Consider the following 17,812-nt stretch of genomic DNA (forward strand, 5'->3'; position numbering starts at 1 on the left):
CCGCTGCAACAGGGGCAGGCGCGCGGCAAACGGCCGCACGGTGACCTAGATTCTGGCAACGATAGCATGTCATCGGACGCAGGGATCTGCCTCCACACGAGGTACGTCGGTTAGTCGATACCTCGATAAAACATATCTCCATCGGTTCGGATGCGTTTGCTGAGTCGACAGCTGGCGTCGTGCGGGCGTATGACGGCGTCACCACATATTCCTCGCGAATCGCGAGGGCGAATGACTTCTCCAGTGCGTCGGGCTTCACCCGAGTGAGACTATAACGCGACATACCTTCTCGCATCTCGAACATGAAGACATGAACCTGGGAAGCCATGTCGATGGGGCTCGTGGTGATGTACGAAGCGAGGTGCCGAGTCTTCTTAACATAGTCCCGCATCGGCACTTTACTCTGTTTGAGGGCGCAGAATTGGGCTTGGACACGGGATTCATCTTGCGGGGTTCGAAGTCCATACGTAGATCACTCTGGAGAGCTTCCAGAGTGGGAAACGCTTGCGCATCTACGACAAACTTGCCGAGGGCCCACACTTTAGCTTTCCTGGTTAAAGGGGAGAGGAGGAATTTGTAACGGGCCTAGAGTGTCCGTTACTAGCTTACACGTAACAATGAGGAAGCGTACAAGGTCCACGATAGTGAAACAAAGTGCTTAGTCTGAAGAAAAATTAACTCTTTTTTTTTAGGTCCAGGGCAGCTTGCTCTGACCACTCAAATACACGACAACTCCTTATTGGTTGATAATGGGTCTGGCTCCCCATATATCAACCAATATGATGACGGCAGTTCAGCACACGCTAGCCGTGTGCTGCTGCACCTACTTTTGTAATATAAATCTACCTACTTATGTGATGGTGCGGCCCACTACAGAATTCACCTTTGCCGACGGCGCTTCGATCAATCTCGAGGCGATGGCGTTGTCTATCTCCCGGGGCCACCGATTCAGTGGCAGCCGGTCTGGACCGGTGCCTGACTACGTCGAGGTTTCCATCTTGACGGCGTCATTCCTGGAACGCGAGGGAGTCTGTCCACGCTGCTTGGCTTCAGCGAGCTCTCGTTCCATGAATTCTTGAGCGGCTTGACGTTGCTGTTCAGGGGACGCCGCGCTGAGCAGCGACTCCACGACAACCTGTCCAGACACCGCCCCTAGGCGGTGGAGTGCCTCCCACTCAACGCGGGTGAGGTGGGGGAAGTTGTTGTGCTCCATAGTTGTTTCGGTGGAACCGGAAGTCAAGCCGTGCTGCTGCATCTTGGTCTTGGTCTTGGTCGTTGGAAGGACTACGAAGTGCTACCAGGTGTAACGGATTATGTTGCTACCGTCACTAGCGTTCACGTAGCGGTAAGGAAGCCCACAAGCAAGATAGACTTAGCTCTTAGCTAAATAGACTATGATTTAATTTAGGAACAGGGCGGGAGTCCTAGACCTCTGAGAACCACTCCTATACAGGTCGACTCCTGACTGGCTTTAACGTTTTTCTTTTTAACTAATCAGAGAGCGACAACACAACACGTGCTAACCGCGGGCTTTTTCTACCTAATTTTGTAAAAGACCTACCTACTTATGTAATTGGAGAGGGTCCATTACACCTGATCGCGGAGAGAAGCCGACTTTACCTTGCTGATCCAAGCTCGCGCGCGGTCTTCGTCGTCATCCTTCCCGGAGAACTCCTTGAGCTCCGACATCGCGGAGACGTGGATGCGTGAAGTGATCCCTGGCGTTACGATGGCTGTAGCGGCTGTAGCCACTGTCGGTTGACGGGTGTTAGTGAGGTCCAGCTCGTCTGGATCGTACTCACCATGCTCCGTGCCAACCGATTCCATATCGACGTCGTGCTGTTCGGTCGCCGCTACCGGTGCAGCGGTTGGCGTCGCTTATACAGTGCGCTGCCCTTTCAGGAAGCGCTCCATCGCTGAGCTGAAGATCGTCCGCAGTCTGCTTGTGCTGGTCGCCCATCGTCGGCGAGTCCGCCTCGACTTCCGCCTTGCCGCACGATCCGGCCGAGACTGCAGCAGTGACATGCCCGACGGTCCCGGCTGCATCCGTTCGTAACCGTCGGTGATGTCCGAGTATGCACTTGAAGCTGCGGAGGCTAGCGTGACTGCTGGAACGATCCTGTCTATGACCCCGTTTTAGGGGGTTGGCCGGTAGCGGGCTTGGACTGTCTTGATCTGAGTCTGCCACTCGCCGACCAGCGCTCTCAGCTTCTCAAGGAGCTCCGCCTGTGTGTTCTGGATCGTTTTGAGATACAGATAAAACAGATCCTTTGCTGCAAAGGGGTCTCGCGTGACACCGGCTTCTATCAGAAGATACAATATGGCTTTCACAGCCTCCAGCTTGTTCGTCGTCTCAGGTGGCGGTGTCGCCGGTCCTTTCAGCGATCCAGACATCAGCGGCTGTACAATCTGCATCATTGGGTCTTGGTCAATAACATTTGAAGCTCGTGCTGGTTGTATGCTTCTTCCAGCTGATCGTCAGTCAGACCAAGTCGCTGCGATCTCACCACGGCTATCGGAGTCTGAGGCCAATGGGGTCTTTCGCTTCTTCCGCGACGCTTTCGGATTCGTCTTCTTCGAAGTCTTCTGCGTTGGCTGAGCGATGGTTGATTAGGTTCTGTGGTGTAGCGGGATCAGCAAAATCTGCGAGATTGCTGGATCCAACTTACCAACAGCGCCCAGACACCGACTAACGGAGGGGGTCCCCCGATGATCCGTGATCTGGTCAACTTTCCTCACCTTGTGTACCCGTCGGTAGGGCAGGATCTTTCTCTATCGGTAACTTCCGAAGCGTTCAAGTGGTGAAGCTTGAGTGTCTTGGCGAAACGTGGGGATGGGGTGGAGCAGTAGTGGTAAGATCTTCACTCTGCGTCCGTGGTTGGTTCTGGATCCTAAGTGAATATTCGTGCTTGGTGGATCCAGGGCCTAGATCTGGGATCTGGTCGTAGGGTTGCCTTGCGGGTGTGTTCCCTTGCCTTTGTTTTCCTTTGCGTCGTACTTGCCGCCTACTGTGACGGGATCTTGAGAGTGGAGAACCTCTAGGGTGTTACCGGCCAAGTAGTAAATTCGGTTAACCTTTCGGATCTGCCCGTGTAAAGGAAAGCTTACTAGGTTGTAGGATCTGGCCAATGTATTATCCAGCTATCACTACCAACACTAGGTTCGCAATTCCCAACCTTCTCCGAGCTCGTACAGCCAATGTAGCTCCGATTCTTGAGGGCAGGAAGGCACTTGCGTGATACTGTGCAAATTGAAGTCTGTATTGATACTTAAGCCTATACCTGCCTGGATTTCTACCTTCTATGTCTTTTACCTGCTAAATCCCTTACCAGGCTCGGCTGCATGTCCTTTTTCTCCTTGACCCATCATCCCAGCTGTATTATCATCAGATCCACCGAATCCATGGCGTAATCATTATGGTCGTCACATTATGGGTACACTTGTCCGGATCCAGACCACCTTGATCGACCTCACTGCAAGTGTACACTCAGCATGGATCTGGGTCCTCCAGTCTCCCAACATTGTCTTACGACAGGTTGCGGTCTTCATCACCCCACGAAAGCTCGAGATCCACTGCATCCAACATCCCCATATCCCATATCCAAATCACTCCATGTGAGATCCTCACCCTTTGGACCCGGACTCGGAAGTGTGGGATCTGAGACATATCGTGGTGGATCTTGCCTTCTTGTTAGTCGTTGATACCAGATTCACCTTCAGATAACGTCTACCATCCTTTCTTCGCTGGATTCCCACTTGATCCACCTGCACAAGGTTTATTGCATATTCCCTAGGTGCAATTCGGTGAGGATGGATCCGATTCTCCACGTGGTGGATCCTGCCTTCCCATACGTTATCCATGCCAGATCCATCGTCAGCTCCTACAGGACGCCACTTTATCTTGGTCAATCCACTTCGAATAGCGTGGATCCATGCCGTGCAATCCCCGGTCCACTTGGTGTTGTCACTAATCTGGGATAGTGACTCCTTCTCAGATCCACTCTCTTATTTCTGAGAAAGCACTTCGCCCCAGTTCTTTCTGTTTTCACCTTAGGCTCCTCATCAAGCAGATCACGATTCGCATCGCGATCCGCGGTGCCTCCAGAGGAGGCATGGGGAGGAGGCTATGTTTTCTCTTCACGAAGGTATTCATCTTCGTTTCTATCGGCAGAGCTCCTCCCAGGGCTCTGTCGATCTGCTGATCCTGCTTCATTCAGTCTTTGGCGACCCAGATTACGACGACGCACCCATCCTTGGTTTCAACTTGATTGGCACTTCCTCTTCTTCTTGGGAATCACGGTGAAATTCCGAGTCACTAGAATATTTGGGCACACGCACCATTGTGGTGGGGTGGTTCTCGCAAAAAATTGCGATCCAATCTCACACACCGTGCCCCGGACTACCGACTGACGGAGGGGGTACTTTGATAACGGTGGTGTTACTGAGGGCTCACCTTGTGTAGGGCTAGTTACACTCCTCTGGTGGACTTGAAGGGACGCTTGGCTTGGGTTGTTTCCGTCTTGGCGGGACGCAGGATGATTGGGGGTGGTGTGGCGTGGAAACCCTTCAGGCTATGCGCCAGGTAGGGTGTCGACCTTGATCGACGTGGGGTGTTGTTATTCCTTTACGGGGGCTTGTTCCTTTCCTTGCTAGACTTGACCGCTTCCTATAGCGAGGGCGTTGAGGGCAAGAGTGAAGACGATCGACCGACCAAGCTGCAAACTCCGGTGACTGACACGCGTACTTGGTTGACTTAACTTGATTACTGTATGGGCCAATATACCTCCGCTACAGTTTCGAAGTCTGATACCGAAGGCACTTGTTGCTGATGAGGCAAATTCCACTATGTTAATACTTTAAGTCTTTGCGCTCCACTACCTTGCGTATCCTATAATCATCAAACTGGTCGACAGGGAACAAATCAGTCAATCTACTGAGTAGATCGCGTATCGAAATGACTTTACATTACCTTACCGATCTTGTTGATTGCGTATGCGCTCGCTGATGCGCCGTCGTCACTGGCGGCCTTCCAACACCCGATCGGGTCGTAGCCCATCAATCCGCTTCCAACTTAACCCACGGACGCTTCACCACAACTTTTCTTCTTGCTTCGACTCTTCTTCAGCCGTCTCCATTCTGGCGATAGCAGCTAAAAGCTTTCCCACCTGCTTTCCTGGTTCAGTCGCACCCATTTCCACTGACGCTACCTTATCGTGCGTCATGGCCTCGGGTACTGAGCCTTCCACATGTGGTTGGTAACGAGTTGCCGCCGTCGTCTCTTGGTGCATCGACACTTCGTCTCCATTGTGTTGCTCTCGCGAGTCTCCGCGTCTTTTGACTTCCTGCGTACAGCTCTCCTCATTATTTCACGGTAGTCACTGTTGATGGACGCTCATCCATTGACGAATGCACTGATCTTGCTGAAACATGCCTCTGTCTGACCACCATGTAGCGAGCTCTTACCCGGTTGCCGAGTGCATTATTTCTCATGATGTAAGAAGGCTTCACATTTATAATCAAGATATCTGCTGTGCAAAATGCATGTTTATGGATACTGTGGTTCGCAACCTGCTCATCGCTAAGCTGTTTATTACTTCGGAGTAGTTAAGAATACAAGTACGAAAGCACGGGAGGCTGCTTCGAGCAATATATAGCAACCTCACTTTTTCCAGTTCGCTCTGTTGGATGTTTCAAGCATATGCTGCTCTATCCTTAATTCTGAATCATGTGTCCTATTATGGAGGTATTCAAAACGAGGTTCGTACTCGATTCGATCCGAGCACTAGAGCACCTATGTCTAATATGCAATATATATATGAGACTACGTCAAACAAAATGAGTTATCGAGATAATCGAGCTTACAGTTGGCCAATTGATTTTCGCACTTAACCGAAACCGTGACATTTATTGTAAACTTCCATCGAAAAAACTGTAAATGTACCCTTATTCAATCGCTTTTAACAAGGGCTTTTAAATAGCACTTAAATCTTTAAAATTGAAAAACATTGAGCTCACAACACTCCTAAATGTATCGTCAGTTCGAGGGCCCATAGATGGAGATAATATTTTTGAGCGACCACAACTTCTTCAGTTTTAAGCATTCTGTAGCTTATAAGGGCTCAAGAGATAGAGGATGAAATAGATCATCGGGGATTGGCCAAAAGTGGCTCATTTTGGGGGTGCAGCGATAGCCGCCCAAAAGCTACCCAGGAGGAACTAAAGCATCATGTCGTCTGGCTTCGGATTCAAGGGCCGTGAAGGCCGGTGCTACCGGTTCTGGAAGGATGTGGAGCAGTGCAGCGTACGTATTTGAGTCTGGTGCGTGTGGTGGTGTATGTATTCGTGTTGCTAATTGAGGTCTTCTCGCTGTGGTATTGCTGTAATTATTCCGTTCCTGCGAGCAGAAGGACACAGAGTACTCTGGCCAGTGCGGCAAGCAGGTTGAAGACTATCTTGAGTGCCTGCACCACAGGAAGGAGGTGCGGCTGGAGTTGCGATGGAGTACTCTTGTCTGCTTGCTTTTCTGGCCACTCACTGTCCAACGCCTTGTGTGTACAGCTGACGCGCATGAACGTGGTGATCACTCAGAAGGAGAAGGAGGAGGCTGCTGCTCGCAATGGTGGCGAACACGGACATGGTGGTGGACATTGAGTAAAGAACTCGCTACTCGGGGTCTAAAATGCCGCTAACAGGAATCGAGATCGCCTAGTAGACGACGACTTTTTACCTCGTCAATGAAAAGAGTGAAAAGCAGGAGGCTGTAGCGCTGCAGTGTCTCGTCTTTAAATACAGAGATACCCTATGGAATCGTATAGCTATCCTATCTACCTGCGTTGGGGTGCCGTCGTAACGTGGGACTGGCAGAAGGCGGGCTCAGGGATCAACTTTGACTAATGACCGTCGACCTGCCCGTCGGTCAGCTACGTCAAATCGATGTCCCATGCGTGTTTCTTATCTCACTCTCGACTCGCCCCATCGGTTAGGTGTCGACTTGATACTTAGCAAATTACTATTACATGTATCCGGATAGCAAGTTATTTACTTCAAAGCAGGAAAATTAAAGTACTACTTCAAGTACTGCACAGTAGTATTTGGGTTAACGACTCAAAGGGGCGATCTCTGCGAAACGACCGACCTTCCTGCAATCGGCAATACTCTCAGACAGCAAGCAAGCTGCCCTTGGCTAGCACAGAGGGAGCTGCTCAGTTTTCTTTTTCAATCTGGCCTCGAGCAAAAGATCTGCCAAGTGCCGCAGCGCTCCCGCTCTGCGATCTTAACGAGCCGTTACCATGCACCGCTTCGAGGAGATCAAGTGCATCGGTCGCGGCAGCTACGGCTCGGCGCACTTGGTGCGATCTCGACAACCCGACTGTCTACACGAACGCTTCGTGGTCAAAAAGATCCCCATGGAGCTGCTCTCGGCCAAGGAAAAAGACCAGTCTTTCCGTGAGGTGGAGCTGCTGGCCAAACTCAAACACCCGAACGTGGTCGAGTACATGGAGAACTTCGTGGTGGACAACGTGCTGCATATTGTAATGGCCTATTGTGACGGTGGAGATCTGGCTGGCAAGGTGAAGCACCAGCAAAAGATCCGAGAACAAATTTATGCCGGACCAGACGACGACATCTCCGACCCGAGCGGCCATTTCCCTATCAGCCAAGTGCTGGACTGGTTCGTGCAGATGGCGATGGCCATCAAATATCTGCACGGCCAACGTGTGTTGCATCGAGACTTAAAGACTAGCAACGTGTTCCTCACGACAGAAAATGTGGTCAAACTCGGAGATTTCGGCATTGCCAAGACGCTCGACTCCACTCTAGATCAAGCCAAAACTGTCGTTGGAACACCATATTATATGAGTCCCGAGGTCTGCGAGAGCAAGCCGTACTCGTACGCGAGCGACGTGTGGTCACTAGGCTGTGTTCTGTACGAGATGCTGGCACTACGCCACGCCTTCGACGCCCCTAACATACTGACGCTCATTCTCAAGATCGTACAGCAAGACTTCGCTCCTGTACCTCCACATTACGACGCGGAAGTATCCGATTTGTTGCGTAAGTTGCTGGACAAAGATCCAGAACGGAGGCCCAGTATGGAAGAGATCTTTGCTATGCCATACATCCGTCGTCACATGCAGGGTCTCGTCGCTTCCGGTGGCTCCTTAAAAGTTAAAGTGATAAACCCCGTGGCTCGAAGGCCGCAACACGGTTCGGCTTCAGGGGTGGGTAGACGTCGGTTACACCCAAAGAATCTCTCTGCACGTCGCTCCTCAGGGGAGAAAAGGAGATTGCGTCTGGCAACTCAAGCAGCTGTAGCTCCGATGCAGTGGATGCCGATTAAATATTTTGGGGACGAAGCTGACGATTCAGACGCCCGCAACGAGCTGGAGCTACTGGATTCAAGTATTGTAGAGGAACCGCAGTTAAGTTTCCGTCGACCGGAACGAAGCACTACACCTGAACCACTGGTGTTTGCGACAGAAGGAAAACCTCATCTGAACACTTTGGGAAATGATGAGGAAGATGAGGTAGACGAGCAGCTTTCTGGCTCCGTGCCGTCACCGATACGTCCGCATCCTCGACGAGCAAGAGATGGACAATCGGTCGCTTGGGGGCTGGAGGTATCTGCTGGTAGAGCTCAGGTGAATGGAACCTGCTCCGCTATAAATGAAGACGATGACGATGACGATTCGCGCTTTCATGCGGAAGCGGAGGAGCTGATGAATCCAAACTTTCAGAGTGAGTACAGCGAGGAGTGTATCGACAGCTTGCAGATCTATTATGGCTCCAAGGAAACCAAGAATGGCTCTAATATCCGAGTAGCACGGCAACTTGCCAGAGGAGTCGAGCTGTCCAAGACGCCAACAAATGCAGAAGACCATTGGTCGAATTCGACGCCACGAGTACAAGACGTGCAAGATAACGGAGACGTTTTGGAACTATCGACTTTGTCACTAGATGACGATGGTTCGGAAGGCACACGAGCACCGTCACTCAGTGAAAGCTCCATGCTGCGTGAACTGGAGCTAGATGCAGATAGCGATGGCGGTGGTGCCTCTGCTGATACCTCATCGAGTGAATACGAAGCCGAAGAGAATTTTTACAGTGACGACTCATCGGACTTCTTTGATCAGAGCGGAACGCAGTACAGTGACGACTTCGAAGACCCCGACGCTGAAGTTATTGAGTATGCAGACGAAGAGTTCGTGAGTGAAGGCGAGGAACGGAGAAATGGACGAGAAGGAGAGGAATCCACTAACGACTCGCAGACATTCACTCCGTACAGACCGGCAGGAGACGGCGGCAGTCCCTTTGCTCGAGTACCGAAGCTTGAAGGTCCAACCGAGGTAAAATGGGTCATGAGGAATTTAGCACAGAGTCTCATGCTGACTCGAGACGATCTACACCCGTAACGCACAAAGTGTCAACGTGTGGCAAACAAGGATTGGAATCATTCATTCCTTTGGCTTGCTGTATAACATGTAAGAAACCCCGTTGTATTTTCCTTCAGATCCCCGATACGCCACAGCAGGTTCAGTCTAAGCACTTTGCGAGGTCAAACTTTCGTTAGGAGACGCTCGAAATGCTGAAATACCGCCCTCGCCGCCTTGAATTTCGAGAATCTCGCCCTTCGGCAAAAAGTACACTTTTCCCTTGGACATATTTCGACCGTTGGCACTGCCTAAAGGTTCTACAGTCGACCCGCTGCCCGAAATGACGAGCACAAGGGAGTCTCCTTTTCGTGCTGGTAGCGCATATCGCTGGCGTGGCATCAAGTCGACGGCTTCGACCTCAAACTCTGGCACAGGAGAGCTGTACAACCGTGTAACACCGTCACTCTGAACGTCGCCCTTGTACACGCTCGGTTTGCCTGTGTGGTAGGTCAGCATCGAGTGCAGCGTCTCCTTGTCAATAAACTTAGGGGTAAGGCCAGCACGCACGACATTGTCGGAGCATGCCATACACTCCATGCAGTCACCAAACAGATACGCGTGAGGCTCATTGGCCCCCAAGAACATCGCCTCGCCGGGTTCCAGTGTGATGTAGTTAAGCAGGAACGGACAGAAACAGCCAATGTCACCCGGATACTCGTCGTCCAGACGGAGCACAAGCTTCTCCAGCGCATTCAAACTTGTTGAGCCCTCGAGACGAGCACGAAGTGTACGCAACTGTGAAGCGACATTCTCCGATTCAGCGTAGACAAAGCAGCGGAAAAAATTGCGCAGAGCTGTTTCATTCTGTTGCACCGCCAATCGCTGAGCAACTGCAAAAAAAAGTCAGTTTTGGAACTTGATAAGTGCATCTCATTTTGCAATTACGAACCCTCAGTATCAACAAGTGCACGAAGCTCAGGAACCGCCTCCAGGTGGGCGACAATTTCGTTTATCTCACGAAATTGGCATCTGTGATAATGGGCAAAACACACTGTTAATGCTTCATTTGCAGCCAAGTTAATGCAATGCAGCTTTACATACAGCGCCTCGAAGCGAGTTAATGCAATCGTCATCTCTGGCTTGTGGTTCGCGTCCTTGTAAATCTGTGGGAATTTTGCGTGTAGCTCGCGAGCCAGCTTGATGTCCGGGTGGGCCTGGATGGACAGCGCCTTGCGCACAGACAGCACTTTGAACAAATATGGCAGGTCTCCCGTGTCGTTGGTATGAAGCATACGGATCCAGTCCCTTAAAAGCGGTGCATCATCGCTATCTTCACGTAGCACTATGGACGGACCATTGGGGTGGGTTCCCATCCTGTAGGTGATGCAGCACAAAGTCAAAAATCTCCCAAGCCATGTCAAAACGTATCCATTTACCAGAGCTCCGCATATGAAGTGGCAGCATCGGCCTTAAATGAATCATCTGCAGCCTCCTGCATTCAGCAAATGACAGCAATTCAGTCGGACAGCTGACAACGAAGGCGTAACATTCCTCGATGAAGTTGTGGCACACGTACCTTGAGCTGCGCGACGGAGCTCTCCAGCCCAGATTTGCCCCACGCGTAGGTCTGCGCGACGCACTGAAGCTCTTGCATTGTTACGAAGATTCGCAGATGATTCAAGCACGATGTAAATGTCGTTATGGCAAGCGATACAGAGGACACGCGCCGCAAGCGTCCTGCGCAACTGCCCAATAACGGACTCCCTCAAGAAAAAAAAACGTATTAAGCATGCGAATCTAATGAGCTTCTTCATTATTGATAATATAGCCAGATATTGAGAAGGCGTTTTAACATTTACGGGTATAACCAATGAGAGTCTGTAAGGTCTGCTTAGTTTAAGTGTTCTATATACTACAAAAATACCCAGTTTGTTTTTCGCAGTCAGACCGTGGCGATGGCGCAGCTGTGTATGGTGTGCGAGACGACCGAGTCCAAGTACAAATGCCCGACGTGTAGAGCTCCATACTGCAGCCTGGCTTGCTGCAAGAAGCACAAGGAGACGCCGTGTGAGCCAGCGTCGGTGCTTGAGAAGTCGCAGGAGTCTTTGCAATCAACGCCAACGCCGGCCAATGCAAAGGACGTGGACGAGGAGGGCGAGAACAATACAGAAACACTCATGGAGGAGCAGATGGATGCACTTAGAATGTCTAATGGCGTAAAAAATATGCTTGCCAATCCAGCCATCACGCAGGCGCTGACACAGGTTTGATCAGCTCCAGTGCAAATACAGGCAGGGAGGGGCCACTGGTTGCAAATGGCTAAAACTGTTTTGTGGCTAAACAGATTGACAGCAGTCAGGACAAGATGAAGATGCTGGAGAAGGCGCTTCTGGATGCTACATTCGCCACATTCATGTACCAAACGTTAGACGAGGTCGTGCTTGCACAATAAACCTGGATACTTCACTTTCTTGAAACTTTAGAACACGCTACGGCATAATTCCCGGGTGCAGATGTTGATGATGCAGTTACTACTATTAACGAAGTATCCTCATAGCTCTATGATACCCAACTGCTATGCATTTAGACGTGGAGCCCCAGCTTCGACGCCGGCGGCTCGAATCATATTTCGATCATACATGTACCCAACGAGTTGGAACTGTACATGTAGAGTTTGAACAAAAACAAATACCGTCGCCTTATTACGTATACTAGCCGAGCGCCGCCGCTACGCGGCGGTAGTTTTGGTTACGTCCCACTTGGTAAGGTCTTTATCGTCCCCGCTTCGCTTCGACGAGCCTATTTTACCGAAATAATAAATAAGCCTAAACGGATTCTTCATTTTCATTACATGTAGTCGGATCACAATTTGGACTACCAAGCACGTTGTTTAACAGTTTCTACAATTAAACTTAGAGAAAGTCGTTTGTCATAAGTAATTTGCAGCCATGTTGAAAAACCATATTTATTAAAACTGACTACAGAATACGAGCGTCCACCATGTTGTTTGCAACGCTATTACGAAACATTGTTTTATTCTGGTCAAATGTGATGATAAGCAGCTACGACTTAATTAAGTAATTTACTAAATATAAATGTATTCTTCTTTTACTACACTAGCCGAGTGCCGCCGCTACGCGGCAGGAAATAATGAATGTCGTTCCTTGTGTTTTGCCTCCGTTCCGCTCGCTACGGCTCGCTTCACTACTCGCATGGTAGGCTGGCAGATTGTGGCTCAGGCGGGCCCATAGGCCCGCAGGGTTGCAGAAAGTGCCGCCTCGCTGCGCTCGGCAGCTTTTAGGCCAATCGGGGCCACCTTCGCTGCGCTCGGCAGCCAGTAGAAATATTAGAATTATTTGATCCAATAATTTGTCCGGAAAAGCGTGACAGGCACGACAATTTAGTGTGACGACAGACAGGTTGCTGCAGGTGATGTTTAAGATGTTTAAGATATAATCAAACTTTACTAGCGCTCTGGGCGCCCGCTCCGCGGACGCTAGGGCATGGTTGGTTGGTTTAGAGAGGGTTGACCACCTCCGCTGCGCTGCAATGGCCTTAGAGTTTCTACTTAGAGCGAAACTACATATAACATATGTATACTGTGATCTACTTATGTTACGGTTCAAAACAACACTGCACCCAATATCCTTAGTGTTCACGTGTTATGGTAAACGTGACCAGGGCTTAGCGTGATCTGCAAGATGAGCACCATCTTACATGAAACGGGGTACAATCCATTGTGCCCCATGTTACATAAAGAGTGACCCGTCACTCTTGTGGACACCTGGTACACGGTACCAGGTGCTCTCGGAGCCAGTCAGTGCATGACTACTTAGCTCCACTATAGGTAACCTCTAGTTTGTATGAGACCCAAGCTTATCTTACTTATAAATACATCAGTCTTAAATATACTCTTCTAAGTAGCAAACCGTTCCCTTTGAGGGCAGGAACACGTGGACTAACGTTCACTCGGGTAGTTAATACCCTTAAGCACTTCCTCTGAGCGAGGTGCTGTGTGACCCCGTCACACTTGGTAGCACTCGTAGTCAATCCAACACCATCGCGGGTAGATTGAGCTACCTGAATCCTCTGTGCGCTCAACGTTGAGCCACGATGGACCGAAGCGAGCTTCCCCGCTTGAACGACTCACAGTACGAGTCTGTTCGGAAGTTGGGAGGCATCTTTGGACAAGATGTCCTTCGCAGCTTGGCGGCGGCGACGCCTGTCGAGCAACAAGAACGCGTGACCGCGTTTGAGACCTACGAGCGTGGTCTCATCGCTCACGTCCGCGGGAGCTTGGAGGCCACGATGGCCGCTCCCCAGGCAACCAGGCATAAGCCGGTATGGCTGAAGGTCCCCGCGTTTGAGGGGAAGGAAGGAGAGAACCTTCACTTCTGGGTCCGTGAGGTGGAGATCGCCATAAAGGCGGGTTTCATCTCGGACGAGCCAGCTCGGGTGGCGTTTGCCCTGTCCAACCTTGGTGGACGTGCCAAACACTGGGCATACACCAGGGAAACGACATCTCCTGGATGCTTTGCATCCTGGACTCAGCTGTGTGAACAGCTTCGAGCCACGTTCCTACCGGCGAACAACGAGTTCCGCCAGCGCTCACGCTTTCTCGCGTGAATGCAAAGTAAACGTGAGCTGCAGCAGTACGCGCAAGAAATGCGCACGTTGGTGGCATCTCTGGCAGGGAATCCTCTGCCTGAAGACGTTAAGACAACAGTCTTCATGGACGGCCTGAGGGTCGGTCCTGCTCGCATCCAGCTATTCCGGGTGCAAGCGACAACTATGGAGGAGGCGATTTAAATCGCCCTCCAAGAAGAGTACAACCACAAGCAGGCCGGGACTCCTCGGAAAGGGGAACATCGCCATGATGAGGATGGCGTTCCTCGGAAGGCGGAGCATCGCAGCAATGACGCTGTTGCTCCTGCTGTCACGCAGCCCGTTGATACCGGTGCGTACAGCGAGCCCGATCCCATGGACTTAAGCTCAGCCGAGAGCTTGGACCGCTGCTATGGATGCGGCGGACATGGACACTACCAGCGTGTGTGTCCCTCGCCAGTCCTCGGGAAGAGGACAGCCCGTGGACCCCAAGTCCGGTGGCGCAGGCCACGGCCAGGTGGACGAAGACTCCCCGGCCACCAGTAGAGGCGGTATACCCTACTGAAGAGCGCTAAGTCTTCGTGATGGGTGTGCAGGTTGTGCACACCACGGGACTTAACCCAGAGAGACGTGATTATCTCAAACCGGTGAAGGGCAGTGATGGGCTGCTGGTAGTACACTCAGTGCACGGGGGTACGGTACCCCTTGAACGTTTGATGAGTTCTGGGGCGTTGATACGCCGCCGGAACGTCGCTTGGCATAGCGACACCCGACTGCACTCTATGTCAGAGTGGCGGTCGTGGGCTGGTCCTTGGTGGACTAGCCTTTGGTACGGTGAAGGAAGTACCAATGGTCCTCAACAGACCTGAACGTTTCGGCTCGATGAACTCGCGCACCGCGGTGTCGCTCGCAGTTCTCGCCATGAACAACATGGCTGTGTCGAACATAAGGCACAGCCCGGACTTTAGTGTGGCAAGGCTGAGAAGGGCCTACCAGTCCAGGTCTATGACGGAGCATTGGTGAGTCATGTTCCCACCTCCGTCATGACTGGGGGCGTCTGATACAGACCGCCAGGACGCAGAAGCGTCACGGAGCTGTCAACGCGCCGACAGCTCTGCGTACAGCAAGACCATGCTCCGCTGCGGCAATGCTACGGGCGTGGGTCTTTTGTCCGGCGTGTGGACCTATTACACCAGCAGCGTCCAACACCGAAGGTCGTCGCACCGTACGGGCTTCGACAGTGGTTATACCTTTAAGCGCTAACCAGGTGGGTAACTTAGGATCACACGGTCGCCCAGACCTTAACTGAAGAGGAAGGCGCTGAATGCGCTTCCTGTGTGGATAACACAGTACCACACACAGTCGCCCAGACTATAACTGAAGAGGAAGGCATGACCATGCTTCCTGTGTGGGTAACACAGTGCCGCACGAGGTCTCGAGTGCCTCTGATGTCGTCATCGAGACATCACGACGTGGGTTACAAAGTGCCACGTCACGTTAATCGCCGCAAGTCGGGTCTGAACCTTGTTCAGGCCGACGTCGCTTCAAGCGACTCGGCGTTCAGGACCCGGACTCCTCTGACTCGGTCGGTGGACACCAACTCAGTCCGGTGTGTGTGCAGGTCTGCCACTCCAGCTGATCCCAACACCGAAGGTCATCGCGCCGTATGAGCTTTGACAGTGGTGGTGCCGAAGGGCATTCACCAGGTGGGTAACATAGGTCCACACGGCGGATAACAAGTTCCGCAAGCAGCGAAGCTGCTTAAGGAGACCGACATTCGGTGCTCCGAGCGTGGGTAACATAGGTCCACGCAAGGTCACTAGACTATAACTGATAAGGAAGTCGCTGTATGCGCTTCCGGTGTGGGTAACATAGTTCCACACCCAAGGTGGGTAACATAGTTCCGCACACAGAGCCATTGGCTCGAGGCGCGAGGCTGTCTTGGCCTCGCCAGACGTGAGCAACTCGCTCGACGTCAAGTCGCGCAGACTCAAACTGCTGACGCGAAGGCTGGGTGCCTTCGGGCGACACAGCCGACGCGGTCGTCCATACCGACGCAGTGCACAGGGCGGAGAGCCGTCGCACCTGCCAGTGGCTATCAGAAGCCACGAGAGACTCAGTAGTCTCGAGGTTAAGTGGGGGAGAGGCTCGGAAATACCTTTCCTCCCTGACTTTCCACGAGGCAGGTAGCCGTCGTGCTGTCAGTGGTTATCACAAGCCACGAGAGACTCAATGGTCTCAAGTGTAAGTGGGGGAGAGGTTCGGAAATACCTTTCCTCCCTGGTCTTGAGGTAAGACCAAATTCCTTACGGAACCATGCGTCGATGTTGTGGTGAAGTGCTTTTTCAGAAATAAAAGAATGGGCCTGACGCGGGGTCACTATCCCGAATCAGTGACAATTTCAAGTGATAAGAGAAGTTTTGGGTTGGCTGGCACGGATGCAAGTTGCCTGTGGTGGATTAGCCATGGCGAGCAGCACCCCGTATGGAATGACGATGGATCTGGTATGAGCGACGTACGAGAAGGCAAGATCCACCTAGACTTACCTCGGATCCACCCTTACCTGGATTCACTAAGATGGATATGGGATATACTATACAAGAGTGGATCGAGTGTGGATCGTATGAAGGAAGGATGGTCGGTGCCCTCTGAAGGTGGATCTAGTAGCCACGGCTAATGAAGAGTCAAGATCCACCGCGAGGTACCCCGGATCCCATACTTCCGAGTTCGGATCCAAGGAGGGAGGATCCCGCCTGGAGGGACCTGGATCCAGGGTATAGGGATGATGGATACAGTAGATCTCGAACTTTCGTGGGACAATGGAGATCACAGACGGTTGCGAGATGATGTTGGATGATGGGAGAGCTCAGATCGACGACGAGTGCAAACTTACAGTGAAGTGGATCCAAGCGACCTGGATCCGGATGAGTGTACCCATAATAGGGTGACCATGATGATTACGTCATGGATCCGGTGGATCTGAAGATAATACAGCTGGGATGATGGGTCAAGGGAAGAAGGGACATGCAGCCGAGCCTGGTAAGGGATTTAGCAGATGAAAGACATAGAAGGTAGAAATCCAGGCAGGTATAGGCTTAAATATCAATACAGACTCCAATTTGCACAGTGACACGCAAGTGCCTTCCTGCCCTCAAGAACCGGAACTACATTGGCCGTACGAGCTCCGAGAAGGTTGGGAATTGCGAATCTAGTGTTGGTAGTGATAACTGGATAATACATTGGCCAGATCCTACAACCTAGTGAGCTTTTCCTTTACTTGTGCAGATCCGACAGGTTAACCGAATTTACTACTTGGTCGGTCACACCCTAGGGGCTCTCAACTTTCAAGATCCCGTCACAGGAGGCGGCAAGTACGACGCAAAGGAACTACAAAGGCAAGGGAACACACCCGCAAGGCAACCCTACAGCCAGATCCACGATCTAGGCCCCGGATCCATAAGCTCGAATATTCGCTTAGGATACGGAACCATCCACGGACGCAGAGTGAAGATTTTCCACTGCTGCTCCACCCCATTCCCACGTCTCGCCAAGACGCTCAAGCTTCACCACTTGAACTCTTCGGAGGTTACCGAGAGAGCAAGATCCCGCCCTACCGACGGGTACACAAGGTGAGGAAAGTTCAGCAGAACACGGATCATCGGGGGACCCCCTCCGTTAGTCGGTGTCTGGGTGCAGTTGGTAAGCTGGATCCGGCAATCTCGCAGATTTTGCTGATCCCGCTACACCACAATGGTGCGCGTGCCCGGAACTTTTGGTGACTCGGGATTTCACCGTGAGTCCCAAGAAGATGCTCAAGTGAAGATTGAGCCAGG

The 17,812-nt window shown here is 51.7% G+C and overlaps 4 protein-coding genes across 4 annotated transcripts; 3 read left to right on the forward strand and 1 right to left on the reverse strand.

Moving 5' to 3' along the window:
• Nucleotides 1-6,200: 6,200 nt before the first annotated feature.
• PITG_19772 (uncharacterized protein) lies at nucleotides 6,201-6,814 on the forward strand (the record flags this gene model as incomplete). Its single annotated transcript, XM_002895966.1, has 3 exons — nucleotides 6,201-6,301; nucleotides 6,405-6,479; nucleotides 6,559-6,814. 3 exons carry the CDS (start codon nucleotides 6,227-6,229, stop codon nucleotides 6,649-6,651), a joined length of 243 nt encoding a protein of 80 aa, XP_002896012.1.
• A 291-nt stretch (nucleotides 6,815-7,105) lies between these two features.
• Nucleotides 7,106-9,413, forward strand: PITG_19773 (serine/threonine protein kinase; the record flags this gene model as incomplete). Its single annotated transcript, XM_002895967.1, has 3 exons — nucleotides 7,106-8,739; nucleotides 8,875-9,206; nucleotides 9,249-9,413. The coding sequence occupies 3 exons, from the start codon at nucleotides 7,290-7,292 to the stop codon at nucleotides 9,411-9,413; spliced, it is 1,947 nt and encodes a 648-aa protein (XP_002896013.1).
• A 126-nt stretch (nucleotides 9,414-9,539) lies between these two features.
• Nucleotides 9,540-10,747, reverse strand: PITG_19774 (mannose-6-phosphate isomerase, putative; the record flags this gene model as incomplete). The annotated part of the gene is made up of 3 exons (XM_002895968.1): nucleotides 9,540-10,264; nucleotides 10,324-10,403; nucleotides 10,476-10,747. The coding sequence occupies 3 exons, from the start codon at nucleotides 10,745-10,747 to the stop codon at nucleotides 9,540-9,542; spliced, it is 1,077 nt and encodes a 358-aa protein (XP_002896014.1).
• A 555-nt stretch (nucleotides 10,748-11,302) lies between these two features.
• Nucleotides 11,303-11,856, forward strand: PITG_19775 (uncharacterized protein; the record flags this gene model as incomplete). Its single annotated transcript, XM_002895969.1, has 2 exons — nucleotides 11,303-11,638; nucleotides 11,719-11,856. The coding sequence occupies 2 exons, from the start codon at nucleotides 11,330-11,332 to the stop codon at nucleotides 11,824-11,826; spliced, it is 417 nt and encodes a 138-aa protein (XP_002896015.1).
• Between the last annotated feature and the right edge of the window lie 5,956 nt (nucleotides 11,857-17,812).

Source organism: Phytophthora infestans, genomic scaffold (genome assembly GCF_000142945.1).
Source record: "Phytophthora infestans T30-4 supercont1.115 genomic scaffold, whole genome shotgun sequence".
Taxonomy (NCBI): Eukaryota; Oomycota; class Peronosporomycetes; order Peronosporales; family Peronosporaceae; genus Phytophthora; species Phytophthora infestans.